Source organism: Salvelinus fontinalis, unplaced genomic scaffold (genome assembly GCF_029448725.1).
Source record: "Salvelinus fontinalis isolate EN_2023a unplaced genomic scaffold, ASM2944872v1 scaffold_0191, whole genome shotgun sequence".
Classification (NCBI taxonomy): domain Eukaryota; kingdom Metazoa; phylum Chordata; class Actinopteri; order Salmoniformes; family Salmonidae; genus Salvelinus; species Salvelinus fontinalis.
In genome coordinates, this window is record NW_026600400.1 from 150,001 (window position 1) to 165,130 (window position 15,130).

General features: G+C 47.2%; 2 protein-coding genes across 2 annotated transcripts in view; one reads left to right on the forward strand and one right to left on the reverse strand.

Annotated features, from left to right (window-relative positions):
* Nucleotides 1-15,130, forward strand: part of card11 (caspase recruitment domain family, member 11) — a 140,091-nt gene that overhangs the window by 59,680 nt on the left and 65,281 nt on the right. Inside the window, exons 13-15 of the mRNA XM_055912603.1 lie at nucleotides 1-136; nucleotides 5,381-5,487; nucleotides 8,158-8,201. The exon at nucleotides 1-136 is cut by the window's left edge and continues 10 nt beyond it. Coding sequence (XP_055768578.1) covers nucleotides 1-136; nucleotides 5,381-5,487; nucleotides 8,158-8,201 — 287 coding nt within the window. The remainder of the gene's footprint in view (nucleotides 137-5,380; nucleotides 5,488-8,157; nucleotides 8,202-15,130) is intronic.
* chst12a (carbohydrate (chondroitin 4) sulfotransferase 12a) overlaps nucleotides 1-15,130 on the reverse strand; it is a 121,077-nt gene that overhangs the window by 4,160 nt on the left and 101,787 nt on the right. The gene's annotated exons all lie outside the window — the stretch shown is intronic.

Genomic DNA, 15,130 nt, shown 5'->3' on the forward strand with positions numbered 1-15,130 from the left:
AGCGTCTCCAGATGTGATGATGTCAGAGAGTCACCTGAGCAGCACGTGTCCCCCCTCCCCCTCCCACTCCCTCTCCCACTCCCACTCCCCCTTCCCCATCCGCCCCATCACAGAGCTGCCCAGCAAGACTACCATGGTGAGTCTACACACACACATATACATACTTACACACTTACACAAACACAAAATAGTCAAAGACTAGAGCCACCCAAGTCATAGACTGTTCTCTCTGCTACCGCACGGCAAGCGGTACCAGAGCACCAAGTCTGGAACCAACAGAACCCTGAACAGGTTCTACCCCCAAGCCATTAGACTGCTGTACAGTTCATCACATGGCTACCAGACTGTTTACATTGACCTCCAAGCCATTAGACTGCTGTACAGCTCATCACATGGCTACCAGACTGTTTACATTGACCTCCAAGCCATTAGACTGCTGAACAGTTCATCACATGGCTACCAGACTGTTTACATTGACCTCCAAGCCATTAGACTGCTGAACAGCTCATCACATGAATACCAGACTGTTTACATTGACCTCCAAGCCATTAGACTGCTGAACAGCTCATCACATGGCTACCAGACTGTTTACATTGACCTCCAAGCCATTAGACTGCTGAACAGTTCATCACATGGCTACCAGACTGTTTACATTGACCTCCAAGCCATTAGACTGCTGAACAGCTCATCACATGACTACCAGACTGTTTACATTGACCTCCAAGCCATTAGACTGCTGAACAGCTCATCACATGACTACCAGACTGTTTACATTGACCTCCAAGCCATTAGACTGCTGAACAGTTCATCACATGGCTACCAGACTGTTTACATTGACCTCCAAGCCATTAGACTGCTGAACAGTATATCACATGGCTACCAGACTGTTTACATTGACCTCCAAGCCATTAGACTGCTGTACAGCTCATCACATGGCTACCAGACTGTTTACATTGACCTCCAAGCCATTAGACTGCTGAACAGCTCATCACATGGCTACCAGACTGTTTACATTGACCTCCAAGCCATTAGACTGCTGAACAGTTCATCACATGGCTACCAGACTGTTTACATTGACCTCCAAGCCATTAGACTGCTGAACAGCTCATCACATGACTACCAGACTGTTTACATTGACCTCCAAGCCATTAGACTGCTGAACAGCTCATCACATGGCTACCAGACTGTTTACATTGACCTCCAAGCCATTAGACTGCTGAACAGTTCATCACATGGCTACCAGACTGTTTACATTGACCTCCAAGCCATTAGACTGCTGAACAGTTCATCACATGGCTACCAGACTGTTTACATTGACCTCCAAGCCATTAGACTGCTGAACAGTTCATCACATGACTACCAGACTGTTTACATTGACCTCCTAGCCATTAGACTGCTGAACAGCTCATCACATGGCTACCAGACTGTTTACATTGACCTCCAAGCCATTAGACTGCTGAACAGTTCATCACATGGCTACCAGACTGTTTACATTGACCTCCAAGCCATTAGACTGCTGAACAGCTCATCACATGGCTACCAGACTGTTTACATTGACCTCCAAGCCATTAGACTGCTGTACAGCTCATCACATGGCTACCAGACTGTTTACATTGACCTCCAAGCCATTAGACTGCTGAACAGCTCATCACATGGCTACCAGACTGTTTACATTGACCTCCAAGCCATTAGACTGCTGAACAGTTCATCACATGGCTACCAGACTGTTTACATTGACCTCCAAGCCATTAGACTGCTGAACAGTTCATCACATGGCTACCAGACTGTTTACATTGACCTCCAAGCCATTAGACTGCTGAACAGTTCATCACATGGCTACCAGACTGTTTACATTGACCTCCAAGCCATTAGACTGCTGAACAGTTCATCACATGACTACCAGACTGTTTACATTGACCTCCAAGCCATTAGACTGCTGAACAGCTCATCACATGGCTACCAGACTGTTTACATTGACCTCCAAGCCATTAGACTGCTGAACAGTTCATCACATGGCTACCAGACTGTTTACATTGACCTCCAAGCCATTAGACTGCTGAACAGCTCATCACATGACTACCAGACTGTTTACATTGACCTCCAAGCCATTAGACTGCTGAACAGCTCATCACATGGCTACCAGACTGTTTACATTGACCTCCAAGCCATTAGACTGCTGTACAGCTCATCACATGGCTACCAGACTGTTTACATTGACCTCCAAGCCATTAGACTGCTGAACAGTTCATCACATGGCTACCAGACTGTTTACATTGACCTCCAAGCCATTAGACTGCTGAACAGCTCATCACATGACTACCAGACTGTTTACATTGACCTCCAAGCCATTAGACTGCTGAACAGCTCATCACATGACTACCAGACTGTTTACATTGACCTCCAAGCCATTAGACTGCTGAACAGCTCATCACATGGCTACCAGACTGTTTACATTGACCTCCAAGCCATTAGACTGCTGAACAGCTCATCACATGACTACCAGACTGTTTACATTGACCTCCAAGCCATTAGACTGCTGAACAGTTCATCACATGGCTACCAGACTGTTTACATTGACCTCCAAGCCATTAGACTGCTGTACAGCTCATCACATGGCTACCAGACTGTTTACATTGACCTCCAAGCCATTAGACTGCTGTACAGCTCATCACATGGCTACCAGACTGTTTACATTGACCTCCAAGCCATTAGACTGCTGTACAGCTCATCACATGGCTACCAGACTGTTTACATTGACCTCCAAGCCATTAGACTGCTGAACAGCTCATCACATGAATACCAGACTGTTTACATTGACCTCCAAGCCATTAGACTGCTGTACAGCTCATCACATGGCTACCAGACTGTTTACATTGACCTCCAAGCCATTAGACTGCTGAACAGCTCATCACATGGCTACCAGACTGTTTACATTGACCTCCAAGCCATTAGACTGCTGAACAGCTCATCACATGGCTACCAGACTGTTTACATTGACCTCCAAGCCATTAGACTGCTGAACAGTTCATCACATGGCTACCAGACTGTTTACATTGACCTCCAAGCCATTAGACTGCTGAACAGCTCATCACATGACTACCAGACTGTTTACATTGACCTCCAAGCCATTAGACTGCTGAACAGCTCATCACATGGCTACCAGACTGTTTACATTGACCTCCAAGCCATTAGACTGCTGAACAGTTCATCACATGGCTACCAGACTGTTTACATTGACCTCCAAGCCATTAGACTGCTGAACAGTTCATCACATGGCTACCAGACTGTTTACATTGACCTCCAAGCCATTAGACTGCTGAACAGTTCATCACATGACTACCAGACTGTTTACATTGACCTCCTAGCCATTAGACTGCTGAACAGCTCATCACATGGCTACCAGACTGTTTACATTGACCTCCAAGCCATTAGACTGCTGAACAGTTCATCACATGGCTACCAGACTGTTTACATTGACCTCCAAGCCATTAGACTGCTGAACAGCTCATCACATGGCTACCAGACAGTTTACATTGACCTCCAAGCCATTAGACTGCTGTACAGCTCATCACATGGCTACCAGACTGTTTACATTGACCTCCAAGCCATTAGACTGCTGAACAGCTCATCACATGGCTACCAGACTGTTTACATTGACCTCCAAGCCATTAGACTGCTGAACAGTTCATCACATGGCTACCAGACTGTTTACATTGACCTCCAAGCCATTAGACTGCTGAACAGCTCATCACATGACTACCAGACTGTTTACATTGACCTCCAAGCCATTAGACTGCTGAACAGCTCATCACATGGCTACCAGACTGTTTACATTGACCTCCAAGCCATTAGACTGCTGAACAGTTCATCACATGACTACCAGACTGTTTACATTGACCTCCTAGCCATTAGACTGCTGAACAGCTCATCACATGGCTACCAGACTGTTTACATTGACCTCCAAGCCATTAGACTGCTGAACAGTTCATCACATGGCTACCAGACTGTTTACATTGACCTCCAAGCCATTAGACTGCTGAACAGTTCATCACATGGCTACCAGACTGTTTACATTGACCTCCAAGCCATTAGACTGCTGAACAGTTCATCACATGACTATCAGACTGTTTACATTGACCTCCAAGCCATTAGACTGCTGAACAGTTCATCACATGGCTACCAGACTGTTTACATTGACCTCCAAGCCATTAGACTGCTGAACAGTTCATCACATGGCTACCAGACTGTTTACATTGACCTCCAAGCCATTAGACTGCTGAACAGCTCATCACATGGCTACCAGACTGTTTACATTGACCTCCAAGCCATTAGACTGCTGTACAGCTCATCACATGGCTACCAGACTGTTTACATTGACCTCCAAGCCATTAGACTGCTGTACAGCTCATCACATGGCTACCAGACTGTTTACATTGACCTCCAAGCCATTAGACTGCTGAACAGTTCATCACATGGCTACCAGACTGTTTACATTGACCTCCAAGCCATTAGACTGCTGAACAGCTCATCACATGACTACCAGACTGTTTACATTGACCTCCAAGCCATTAGACTGCTGAACAGCTCATCACATGGCTACCAGACTGTTTACATTGACCTCCAAGCCATTAGACTGCTGAACAGCTCATCACATGGCTACCAGACTGTTTACATTGACCTCCAAGCCATTAGACTGCTGAACAGCTCATCACATGACTACCAGACTGTTTACATTGACCTCCAAGCCATTAGACTGCTGAACAGCTCATCACATGGCTACCAGACTGTTTACATTGACCTCCAAGCCATTAGACTGCTGAACAGCTCATCACATGACTACCAGACTGTTTACATTGACCTCCAAGCCATTAGACTGCTGAACAGTTCATCACATGGCTACCAGACTGTTTACATTGACCTCCAAGCCATTAGACTGCTGTACAGCTCATCACATGGCTACCAGACTGTTTACATTGACCTCCAAGCCATTAGACTGCTGTACAGCTCATCACATGGCTACCAGACTGTTTACATTGACCTCCAAGCCATTAGACTGCTGTACAGCTCATCACATGGCTACCAGACTGTTTACATTGACCTCCAAGCCATTAGACTGCTGTACAGCTCATCACATGGCTACCAGACTGTTTACATTGACCTCCAAGCCATTAGACTGCTACTCTGTTTATTATCTATCCTGATTGCCTAGTCACTTTACCGCTACCTACATTATATTACCTACATTATATTACCTACATTATTATCACGGTAAAGTCTGTTGTATTTGACGCATGTGAAAATCAACTAGATTTGTATTTGATTTGACACACACACACCTGCAGACCCTTACCTGTGTGTTGTCATGGTAACCTGTGTTTAGCTGCGCTACCGTAACGACAGCATCATGTCCACCAACCCCGAGCCGCCAGGAAACGCATCACTGGTCCGTCGGACGCGAGAGGGAGAGACTGAATTCCAGCCCCGCGGGTACACTTCACCCTACACCCTACACCCTAAACACTTCACCCTACACCCTACACCCTAAACACTTCACCCTACACCCTACACCCTAAACACTTCACCCTACACCCTACACCCTACACCCTAAACACTTCACCCTACACCCTACACCCTAAACACTTCACCCTACACCCTAAACACTTCACCCTACACCCTAAACACTTCACCCTACACCCTACACCCTAAACAATTCACCCTACACCCTAAACACTTCACCCTACACCCTAAACACTTCACCCTACACCCTAAACACTTCACCCTACACCCTAAACAATTCACCCTACACCCTAAACACTTCACCCTACACCCTACACACTTCACCCTACACCCTAAACACTTCACCCTACACCCTAAACAATTCACCCTACACCCTAAACACTTCACCCTACACCCTACATCCTAAACACTTCACCCTACACCCTAAACACTTCACCCTACTCCCTAAACACTTCACCCTACTCCCTAAACACTTCACCCTACACCCTAAACACTTCACCCTACACCCTAAACACTTCACCCTACACCTTAAACAATTCATCCGACTCCCTAAACACATCACCATACACCCTACACAATAAACACTTCACCCTACACCCTACACACTTCAACCTACACCCTAAACACTTCACCCTACTCCCTAAACACTTCACCCTACTCCCTAAACACTTCATCCTACACCCTACACCCTAAACACTTCACCCTACACCCTAAACACTTCACCCTACACCCTACACCCTAAACACTTCACCCTACACCCTAAACACTTCACCCTACTCCCTAAACACTTCACCCTACACCCTAAACACTTCACCCTACTCCCTACTCCCTAAACACTTCACCTTACACCCTACACCCTAAACACTTCACCCTACGCCCTAAACACTTCACCCTACCCCCTACACCATAAACACTTCACCCTACACCCTAAACACTTCACCCTACACCCTAAACACTTCACCCTAAACAGTTCACCCTACTCCCTACTTCACCCTACTCCCTACACCTTACACATTTCACCCTACACCCTAAACACGTCACCCTACACCCTACTCCCTAAACACTTCACCCTACACCCTACACCCTAAACACTTCACCCTACACCCTAAACACTTCACCCTACACCCTAAACACTTCACCCTACACCCTAAACAATTCACCCTACACCCTAAACACTTCACCATACACCTACACCCTAAACACTTCACCCTACACCCTAAAACCTTCACCCTACACCCTAAACACTTCACCCTACACCCTAAACATTTCACCCTACACCCTAAACACTTCACCCTACTCCCTAAACTCTTCACGCTACACCCTAAACATTTCACCCTACACCCTACACCCTAAACACTTTACCCTACTCCCTAAACATGTCACCCTACACCCTACTCCCTAAACACTTCACCCTACACCCTAAACACTTCACCCTACACCCTAAACACTTCACCCTACACCCTAAACACTTCACCCTACTCCCTAAACACGTCACCCTACACCCTACACCCTACTCCCTAAACACTTCACCCTACACCCTACACCCTAAACATTTCACCCTACTCCCTACACCCTAAACACTTCACCCTACACCCTAAACACTTCACCCTACACCCTACACCCTAAACACTTCACCCTACACCCTAAACACTTCACCCTACACCCTAAACACTTCACCCTTCTCCCTACACCCTACACACTTCACCCTACACCCTACACCCTAAACACTTCACCCTACACCCAAAACACTTCACCCTATTCCCTACACCCTAAACACTTCACCCTAGCACCCTACACCCTAAACACCTCACCCAACACCCTACACATTTAACCTACACCACTTACCATACACCCTACACCCTTTACCCTTAACAATACACCCTACTTCCTTTACCCTACACCATTTACAGTACACCCTTTACCCTACACCCTTTACCCTAAACCATTTTACCCTACACTATTTACCCTATACCCTTTACCCTACACCCATTACCCTACACCCTTTACCCTACACCCTTTACCCTACACCCTTTACCCTACACCCTTTACCCTACACCCATTACCCTACACCCTTTACCCTACACCCTTTACCCTACACCCATTACCCTTACCCTACACCCTTTACCCTATACCCTTTACCCTACACCCATTACCCTTTAACCTACACCCATTACCCTATACCCATTACCCTACACCCTTTACCCTACACCATTTACACTACACCCTTTACCCTATACCATTTACCCTATACCCATTACCCTACACCATTTACACTACACCCTTTACCCTATACCATTTACCCTATACCCATTACCCTCCACCCTTTACCCTCCACCCTTTACCCTATACCCTTTACCCTACACCCTTTACACTACACCCTTTACCCTATACCCATTACCCTTTACGCTACACCCATTACCCTTTACCCTACACCCTTTACCCTATACCCTTTACCCTACACCATTTACCCTACACCCTTTACCCTATACCCATTAACCTTTACGCTACACCCATTACCCTTTACCCTATACCCTACACCCTACACCCATTACCCTATACCCTACACCCAACACAGCTTACACTCAATACATTGGAAAAAGGTTTCAAACTTCTGACGACATTTTTCCTTCTCTGTTTCAGCCTCTGTGACTTTGAATATGAGAGTGTAGACAACATGGATTATGGTAAGGTACCCGAGACTGTAGACCTATAGACCCTATACCCTAAAGCCCCATACTGTAGACCTATAGACCCTATACCCTACAGCCCCATACTGTAGACCTATAGACCCTATACCCTACAGCCCCATACTGTAGACCTATAGACCCTATACCCTACAGCCCCATACTGTACACCTATAGACCCTATACCCTACAGCCCCATACTGTAGACCCTATGTCCTATACCCTACAGCCCCATACTGTAGACCTATAGACCCTATACCCTACAGCCCCATACTGTAGACCCTATGACCTATACCCTACAGCCCCATACTGTAGACCCTATGTCCTATACCCTACAGCCCCATACTGTAGACCTATAGACCCTATACCCTACAGCCCCATACTGTAGACCCTATGACCTATACCCTACAGCCCCATACTGTAGACCCTATGTCCTATACCCTACAGCCTCATACTGTAGACCCTATGTCCTATACCCTACAGCCCCATACTGTAGACCCTATGACCTATACCCTACAGCCTCATACTGTAGACCCTATGTCCTATACCCTACAGCCCCATACTGTAGACCCTATGACCTATACCCTACAGCCTTATACTGTAGACCCTATGTCCTATACCCTACAGCCCCATACTGTAGACCTATAGACCCTTTACCCTACAGCCCCATACTGTAGACCCTATGACCTATACCCTACAGCCTCATACTGTAGACCCTATGTCCTATACCCTACAGCCCAATACTGTAGACCCTATGTCCTATACCCTACAGCCCCATACTGTAGACCCTATGTCCTATACCCTACAGCCCCATAATGTGGACCATATGACCTATACCCTACAGCCTCATACTGTAGACCCTATGACCTATACCCTACAGCCCCATACTGTAGACCCTATGACCTACACCCTACAGCCCCATACTGTAGACCTATAGACCCTATACCCTACAGCCCCATACTGTAGACCTATAGACCCTATACCCTACAGCCCCATTCTGTAGACCTATAGACCCTATACCCTACAGCCCCATACTGTAGACCTATAGACCCTATACCCTACAGCCCCATACTGTATACCTATAGACCCTATACCCTACAGTCCCATACTGTAGACCTATAGACCCTATACCCTACAGCCCCATACTGTAGACCCTATGTCCTACACCCTACAGCCTCATACTGTATACCTATAGACCCTATACCCTACAGCCCCATACTGTAGACCTATAGACCCTATACCCTACAGCCCCATACTGTAGACCCTATGTCCTATACCCTACACCCTTTACCCTATACCATTTACCCTATACCCATTACCCTACACCATTTACACTACACCCTTTACCCTATACCATTTACCCTATACCATTTACCCCCATACTGTAGACCTATAGACCCTATACCCTACAGCCCCATACTGTAGACCCTATGACCTATACCCTACAGTCCCATACTGTAGACCCTATGTCCTATACCCTACAGCCCCATACTGTATACCTATAGACCCTATACCCTACAGCCCCATACTGTAGACCTATAGACCCTATACCCTACAGCCCCATACTGTAGACCCTATGACCTATACCCTACAGCCCCATACTGTAGACCTATAGACCCTATACCCTACAGCCCCATACTGTAGACCCTATGACCTATACCCTACAGCCCCATACTGTAGACCTATAGACCCTATACCCTACAGCCCCATACTGTAGACCTATAGAACCTATACCATACAGCCCCATACTGTAGACCCTATGTCCTATACCCTAAAGTCCCATACTGTAGACCTATATACCCTATACCCTACAGCCCCATACTGTAGACCTATAGACCCTATACCATACAGCCCCATACTGTAGACCCTATGACCTATACCCTACAGCCCCATACTGTAGACCTATAGACCCTATACCCTACAGCCCCATACTGTAGACCCTATGACCTATACCCTACAGCCCCATACTGTAGACCCTATGACCTATACCCTACAGCCCCATACTGTAGACCTATAGACCCTATACCCTACAGCCCCATACTGTAGACCTATAGAACCTATACCATACAGCCCCATACTGTAGACCCTATGTCCTATACCCTAAAGTCCCATACTGTAGACCTATATACCCTATACCCTACAGCCCCATACTGTAGACCTATAGACCCTATACCATACAGCCCCATACTGTAGACCTATAGACCCTATACCCTACAGCCTCATACTGTAGACCCTATGACCTATACCCTACAGCCCCATACTGTAGACCTATAGACCCTATACCCTACAGCCCCATACTGTAGACCTATAGACCCTATACCCTACAGCCCCATACTGTAGACCCTATGTAATATACCCTACAGCCCCATACTGTAGACCTATAGACCCTATACCCTACAGCCCCATACTGTAGACCTATAGACCCTATACCCTACAGCCCCAATACTGTAGACCTATAGACCCTATACCCTACAGCCCCATACTGTAGACCTGTAGACCCTATACCCTACAGTCCCATACTGTAGACCAAAGGACCCTATACCCTACAGCCTCATACTGTAGACCCTATGTCCTATACCCTACAGTCCCATACTGTAGACCCTATGTCCTATACCCTACAGCCCCATACTGTAGACCTATAGACCCTATACCCTACAGCCCCATACTGTAGACCTATAGACCCTATACCCTACAGTCCCATACTGTAGACCCTATGACCTATACCCTACAGCCCCATACTGTATACCTATAGACCCTATACCCTACAGCCCCATACTGTAGACCCTATGTCCTATACCCTACAGCCCCATACTGTAGACCCTATGTCCTATACCCTACAGCCCCATACTGTAGACCTATAGACACTATACCCTACAGCCCCATACTGTAGACCTATAGACCCTATACCCTACAGCTCCATACTGTAGACCTATAGACCCTATACCCTACAGCCCCATACTGTAGACCTATAGACCCTATACCCTACAGCCCCATACTGTATACCTATAGACCCTATACCCTACAGCCCCATACTGTAGACCCTATGTCCTATACCCTACAGCCCCATACTGTAGACCCTATGACCTATACCCTACAGCCCCATACTGTAGACCTATAGACCCTATACCCTACAGCCCCATACTGTAGACCCTATGACCTATACCCTACAGCCCCATACTGTAGACCCTATGACCTATACCCTACAGCCCCATACTGTAGACCTATAGACCCTATACCCTACAGCCCCATACTGTAGACCTATAGACCCTATACCCTACAGCCCCATACTGTAGACCCTATGACCTATAGCCTACAGCCCCATACTGTAGACCTATAGACCCTATACCCTACAGCCCCATACTGTAGACCTATAGACCCTATACCCTACAGCCCCATACTGTAGACCTATAGACCCTATACCCTACAGCCCCATACTGTAGACCCTATGACCTATACCCTACAGCCCCATACTGTAGACCTATAGACCCTATACCCTACAGCCCCATACTGTAGACCTATAGACCCTATACCCTACAGCCCCATACTGTAGACCCTATGTCCTATACCCTACAGCCCCATACTGTAGACCTATAGACCCTATACCCTACAGCCCCATACTGTAGACCTATAGACCCTATACCCTACAGCCCCAATACTGTAGACCTATAGACCCTATACCCTACAGCCCCATACTGTAGACCTATAGACCCTATACCCTACAGTCCCATACTGTAGACCAAAGGACCCTATACCCTACAGCCTCATACTGTAGACCCTATGTCCTATACCCTACAGTCCCATACTGTAAACCCTATGTCCTATACCCTACAGCCCCATACTGTAGACCTATAGACCCTATACCCTACAGCCCCATACTGTACACCTATAGACCCTATACCCTACAGCCCCATACTGTAGACCCTATGTCCTATACCCTACAGCCCCATACTGTAGACCTATAGACCCTATACCCTACAGCCCCATACTGTAGACCCTATGACCTATACCCTACAGCCCCATACTGTAGACCCTATGTCCTATACCCTACAGCCCCATACTGTAGACCTATAGACCCTATACCCTACAGCCCCATACTGTAGACCCTATGACCTATACCCTACAGCCCCATACTGTAGACCTTATGTCCTATACCCTACAGCCCCATACTGTAGAGCTATAGACCCTATACCCTACAGTCCCATACTGTAGACCCTATGACCTATACCCTACAGCCTCATACTGTAGACCCTATGTCCTATACCCTACAGCCCCATACTGTAGACCCTATGACCTATACCCTACAGCCTCATACTGTAGACCCTATGTCCTATACCCTACAGCCCCATACTGTAGACCCTATGACCTATACCCTACAGCCTTATACTGTAGACCCTATGTCCTATACCCTACAGCCCCATACTGTAGACCTATAGACCCTTTACCCTACAGCCCCATACTGTAGACCCTATGACCTATACCCTACAGCCTCATACTGTAGACCCTATGTCATATACCCTACAGCCCAATACTGTAGACCCTATGTCCTATACCCTACAGCCCCATAATGTAGACCCTATGTCCTATACCCTACAGCCCCATAATGTGGACCATATGACCTATACCCTACAGCCTCATACTGTAGACCCTATGACCTATACCCTACAGCCCCATACTGTAGACCCTATGACCTATACCCTACAGCCCCATACTGTAGACCCTATGACCTATACCCTACAGCCTCATACTGTAGACCCTATGACCTATACCCTACAGCCCCATACTGTAGACCCTATGTCCTACACCCTACAGCCCCATACTGTAGACCTATAGACCCTATACCCTACAGCCCCATACTGTAGACCTATAGACCCTATACCCTACAGCCCCATTCTGTAGACCTATAGACCCTATACCCTACAGCCCCATACTGTAGACCTATAGACCCTATACCCTACAGCCCCATACTGTAGACCTATAGACCCTATACCCTACAGCCCCATACTGTAGACCCTATGACCTATACCCTACAGCCCCATACTGTAGACCCTATGACCTATACCCTACAGCCCCATACTGTAGACCTATAGACCCTATACCCTACAGCCCCATACTGTAGACCTATAGACCCTATACCCTACAGCCCCATACTGTAGACCCTATGACCTATACCCTACAGCCCCATACTGTAGACCTATAGACCCTATACCCTACAGCCCCATACTGTAGACCTATAGACAATATACCCTACAGCCCCATACTGTAGACCTATAGACCCTATACCCTACAGCCTCATACTGTAGACCCTATGACCTATACCCTACAGCCCCATACTGTAGACCTATAGACCCTATACCCTACAGCCCCATACTGTAGACCTATAGACCCTATACCCTACAGCCCCATACTGTAGACCCTATGTCCTATACCCTACAGCCCCATACTGTAGACCTATAGACCCTATACCCTACAGCCCCATACTGTAGACCTATAGACCCTATACCCTACAGCCCCATACTGTAGACCTATAGACCCTATACCCTACAGCCCCATACTGTAGACCTATAGACCCTATACCCTACAGTCCCATACTGTAGACCAAAGGACCCTATACCCTACAGCCTCATACTGTAGACCCTATGTCCTATACCCTACAGTCCCATACTGTAGACCCTATGTCCTATACCCTACAGCCCCATACTGTAGACCTATAGACCCTATACCCTACAGCCCCATACTGTAGACCTATAGACCCTATACCCTACAGTCCCATACTGTAGACCCTATGACCTATACCCTACAGCCCCATACTGTATACCTATAGACCCTATACCCTACAGCCCCATACTGTAGACCCTATGTCCTATACCCTACAGCCCCATACTGTAGACCCTATGTCCTATACCCTACAGCCCCATACTGTAGACCTATAGACACTATACCCTACAGCCCCATACTGTAGACCTATAGACCCTATACCCTACAGCCCCATACTGTAGACCTATAGACCCTATACCCTACAGCCCCATACTGTAGACCTATAGACCCTATACCCTACAGCCCCATACTGTATACCTATAGACCCTATACCCTACAGCCCCATACTGTAGACCCTATGTCCTATACCCTACAGCCCCATACTGTAGACCCTATGACCTATACCCTACAGCCCCATACTGTAGACCTATAGACCCTATACCCTACAGCCCCATACTGTAGACCCTATGACCTATACCCTACAGCCCCATACTGTAGACCCTATGACCTATACCCTACAGCCCCATACTGTAGACCTATAGACCCTATACCCTACAGCCCCATACTGTAGACCTATAGACCCTATACCCTACAGCCCCATACTGTAGACCCTATGACCTATACCCTACAGCCCCATACTGTAGACCTATAGACCCTATACCCTACAGCCCCATACTGTAGACCTATAGACCCTATACCCTACAGCCCCATACTGTAGACCTATAGACCCTATACCCTACAGCCCCATACTGTAGACCCTATGACCTATACCCTACAGCCCCATACTGTAGACCTATAGACCCTATACCCTACAGCCCCATACTGTAGACCTATAGACCCTATACCCTACAGCCCCATACTGTAGACCCTATGTCCTATACCCTACAGCCCCATACTGTAGACCTATAGACCCTATACCCTACAGCCCCATACTGTAGACCTATAGACCCTATACCCTACAGCCCCATACTGTAGACCTATAGACCCTATACCCTACAGCCCCATACTGTAGACCTATAGACCCTATACCCTACAGTCCCATACTGTAGACCAAAGGACCCTATACCCTACAGCCTCATACTGTAGACCCTATGTCCTATACCCTACAGTCCCATACTGTAAACCCTATGTCCTATACCCTACAGCCCCATACTGTAGACCTATAGACCCTATAC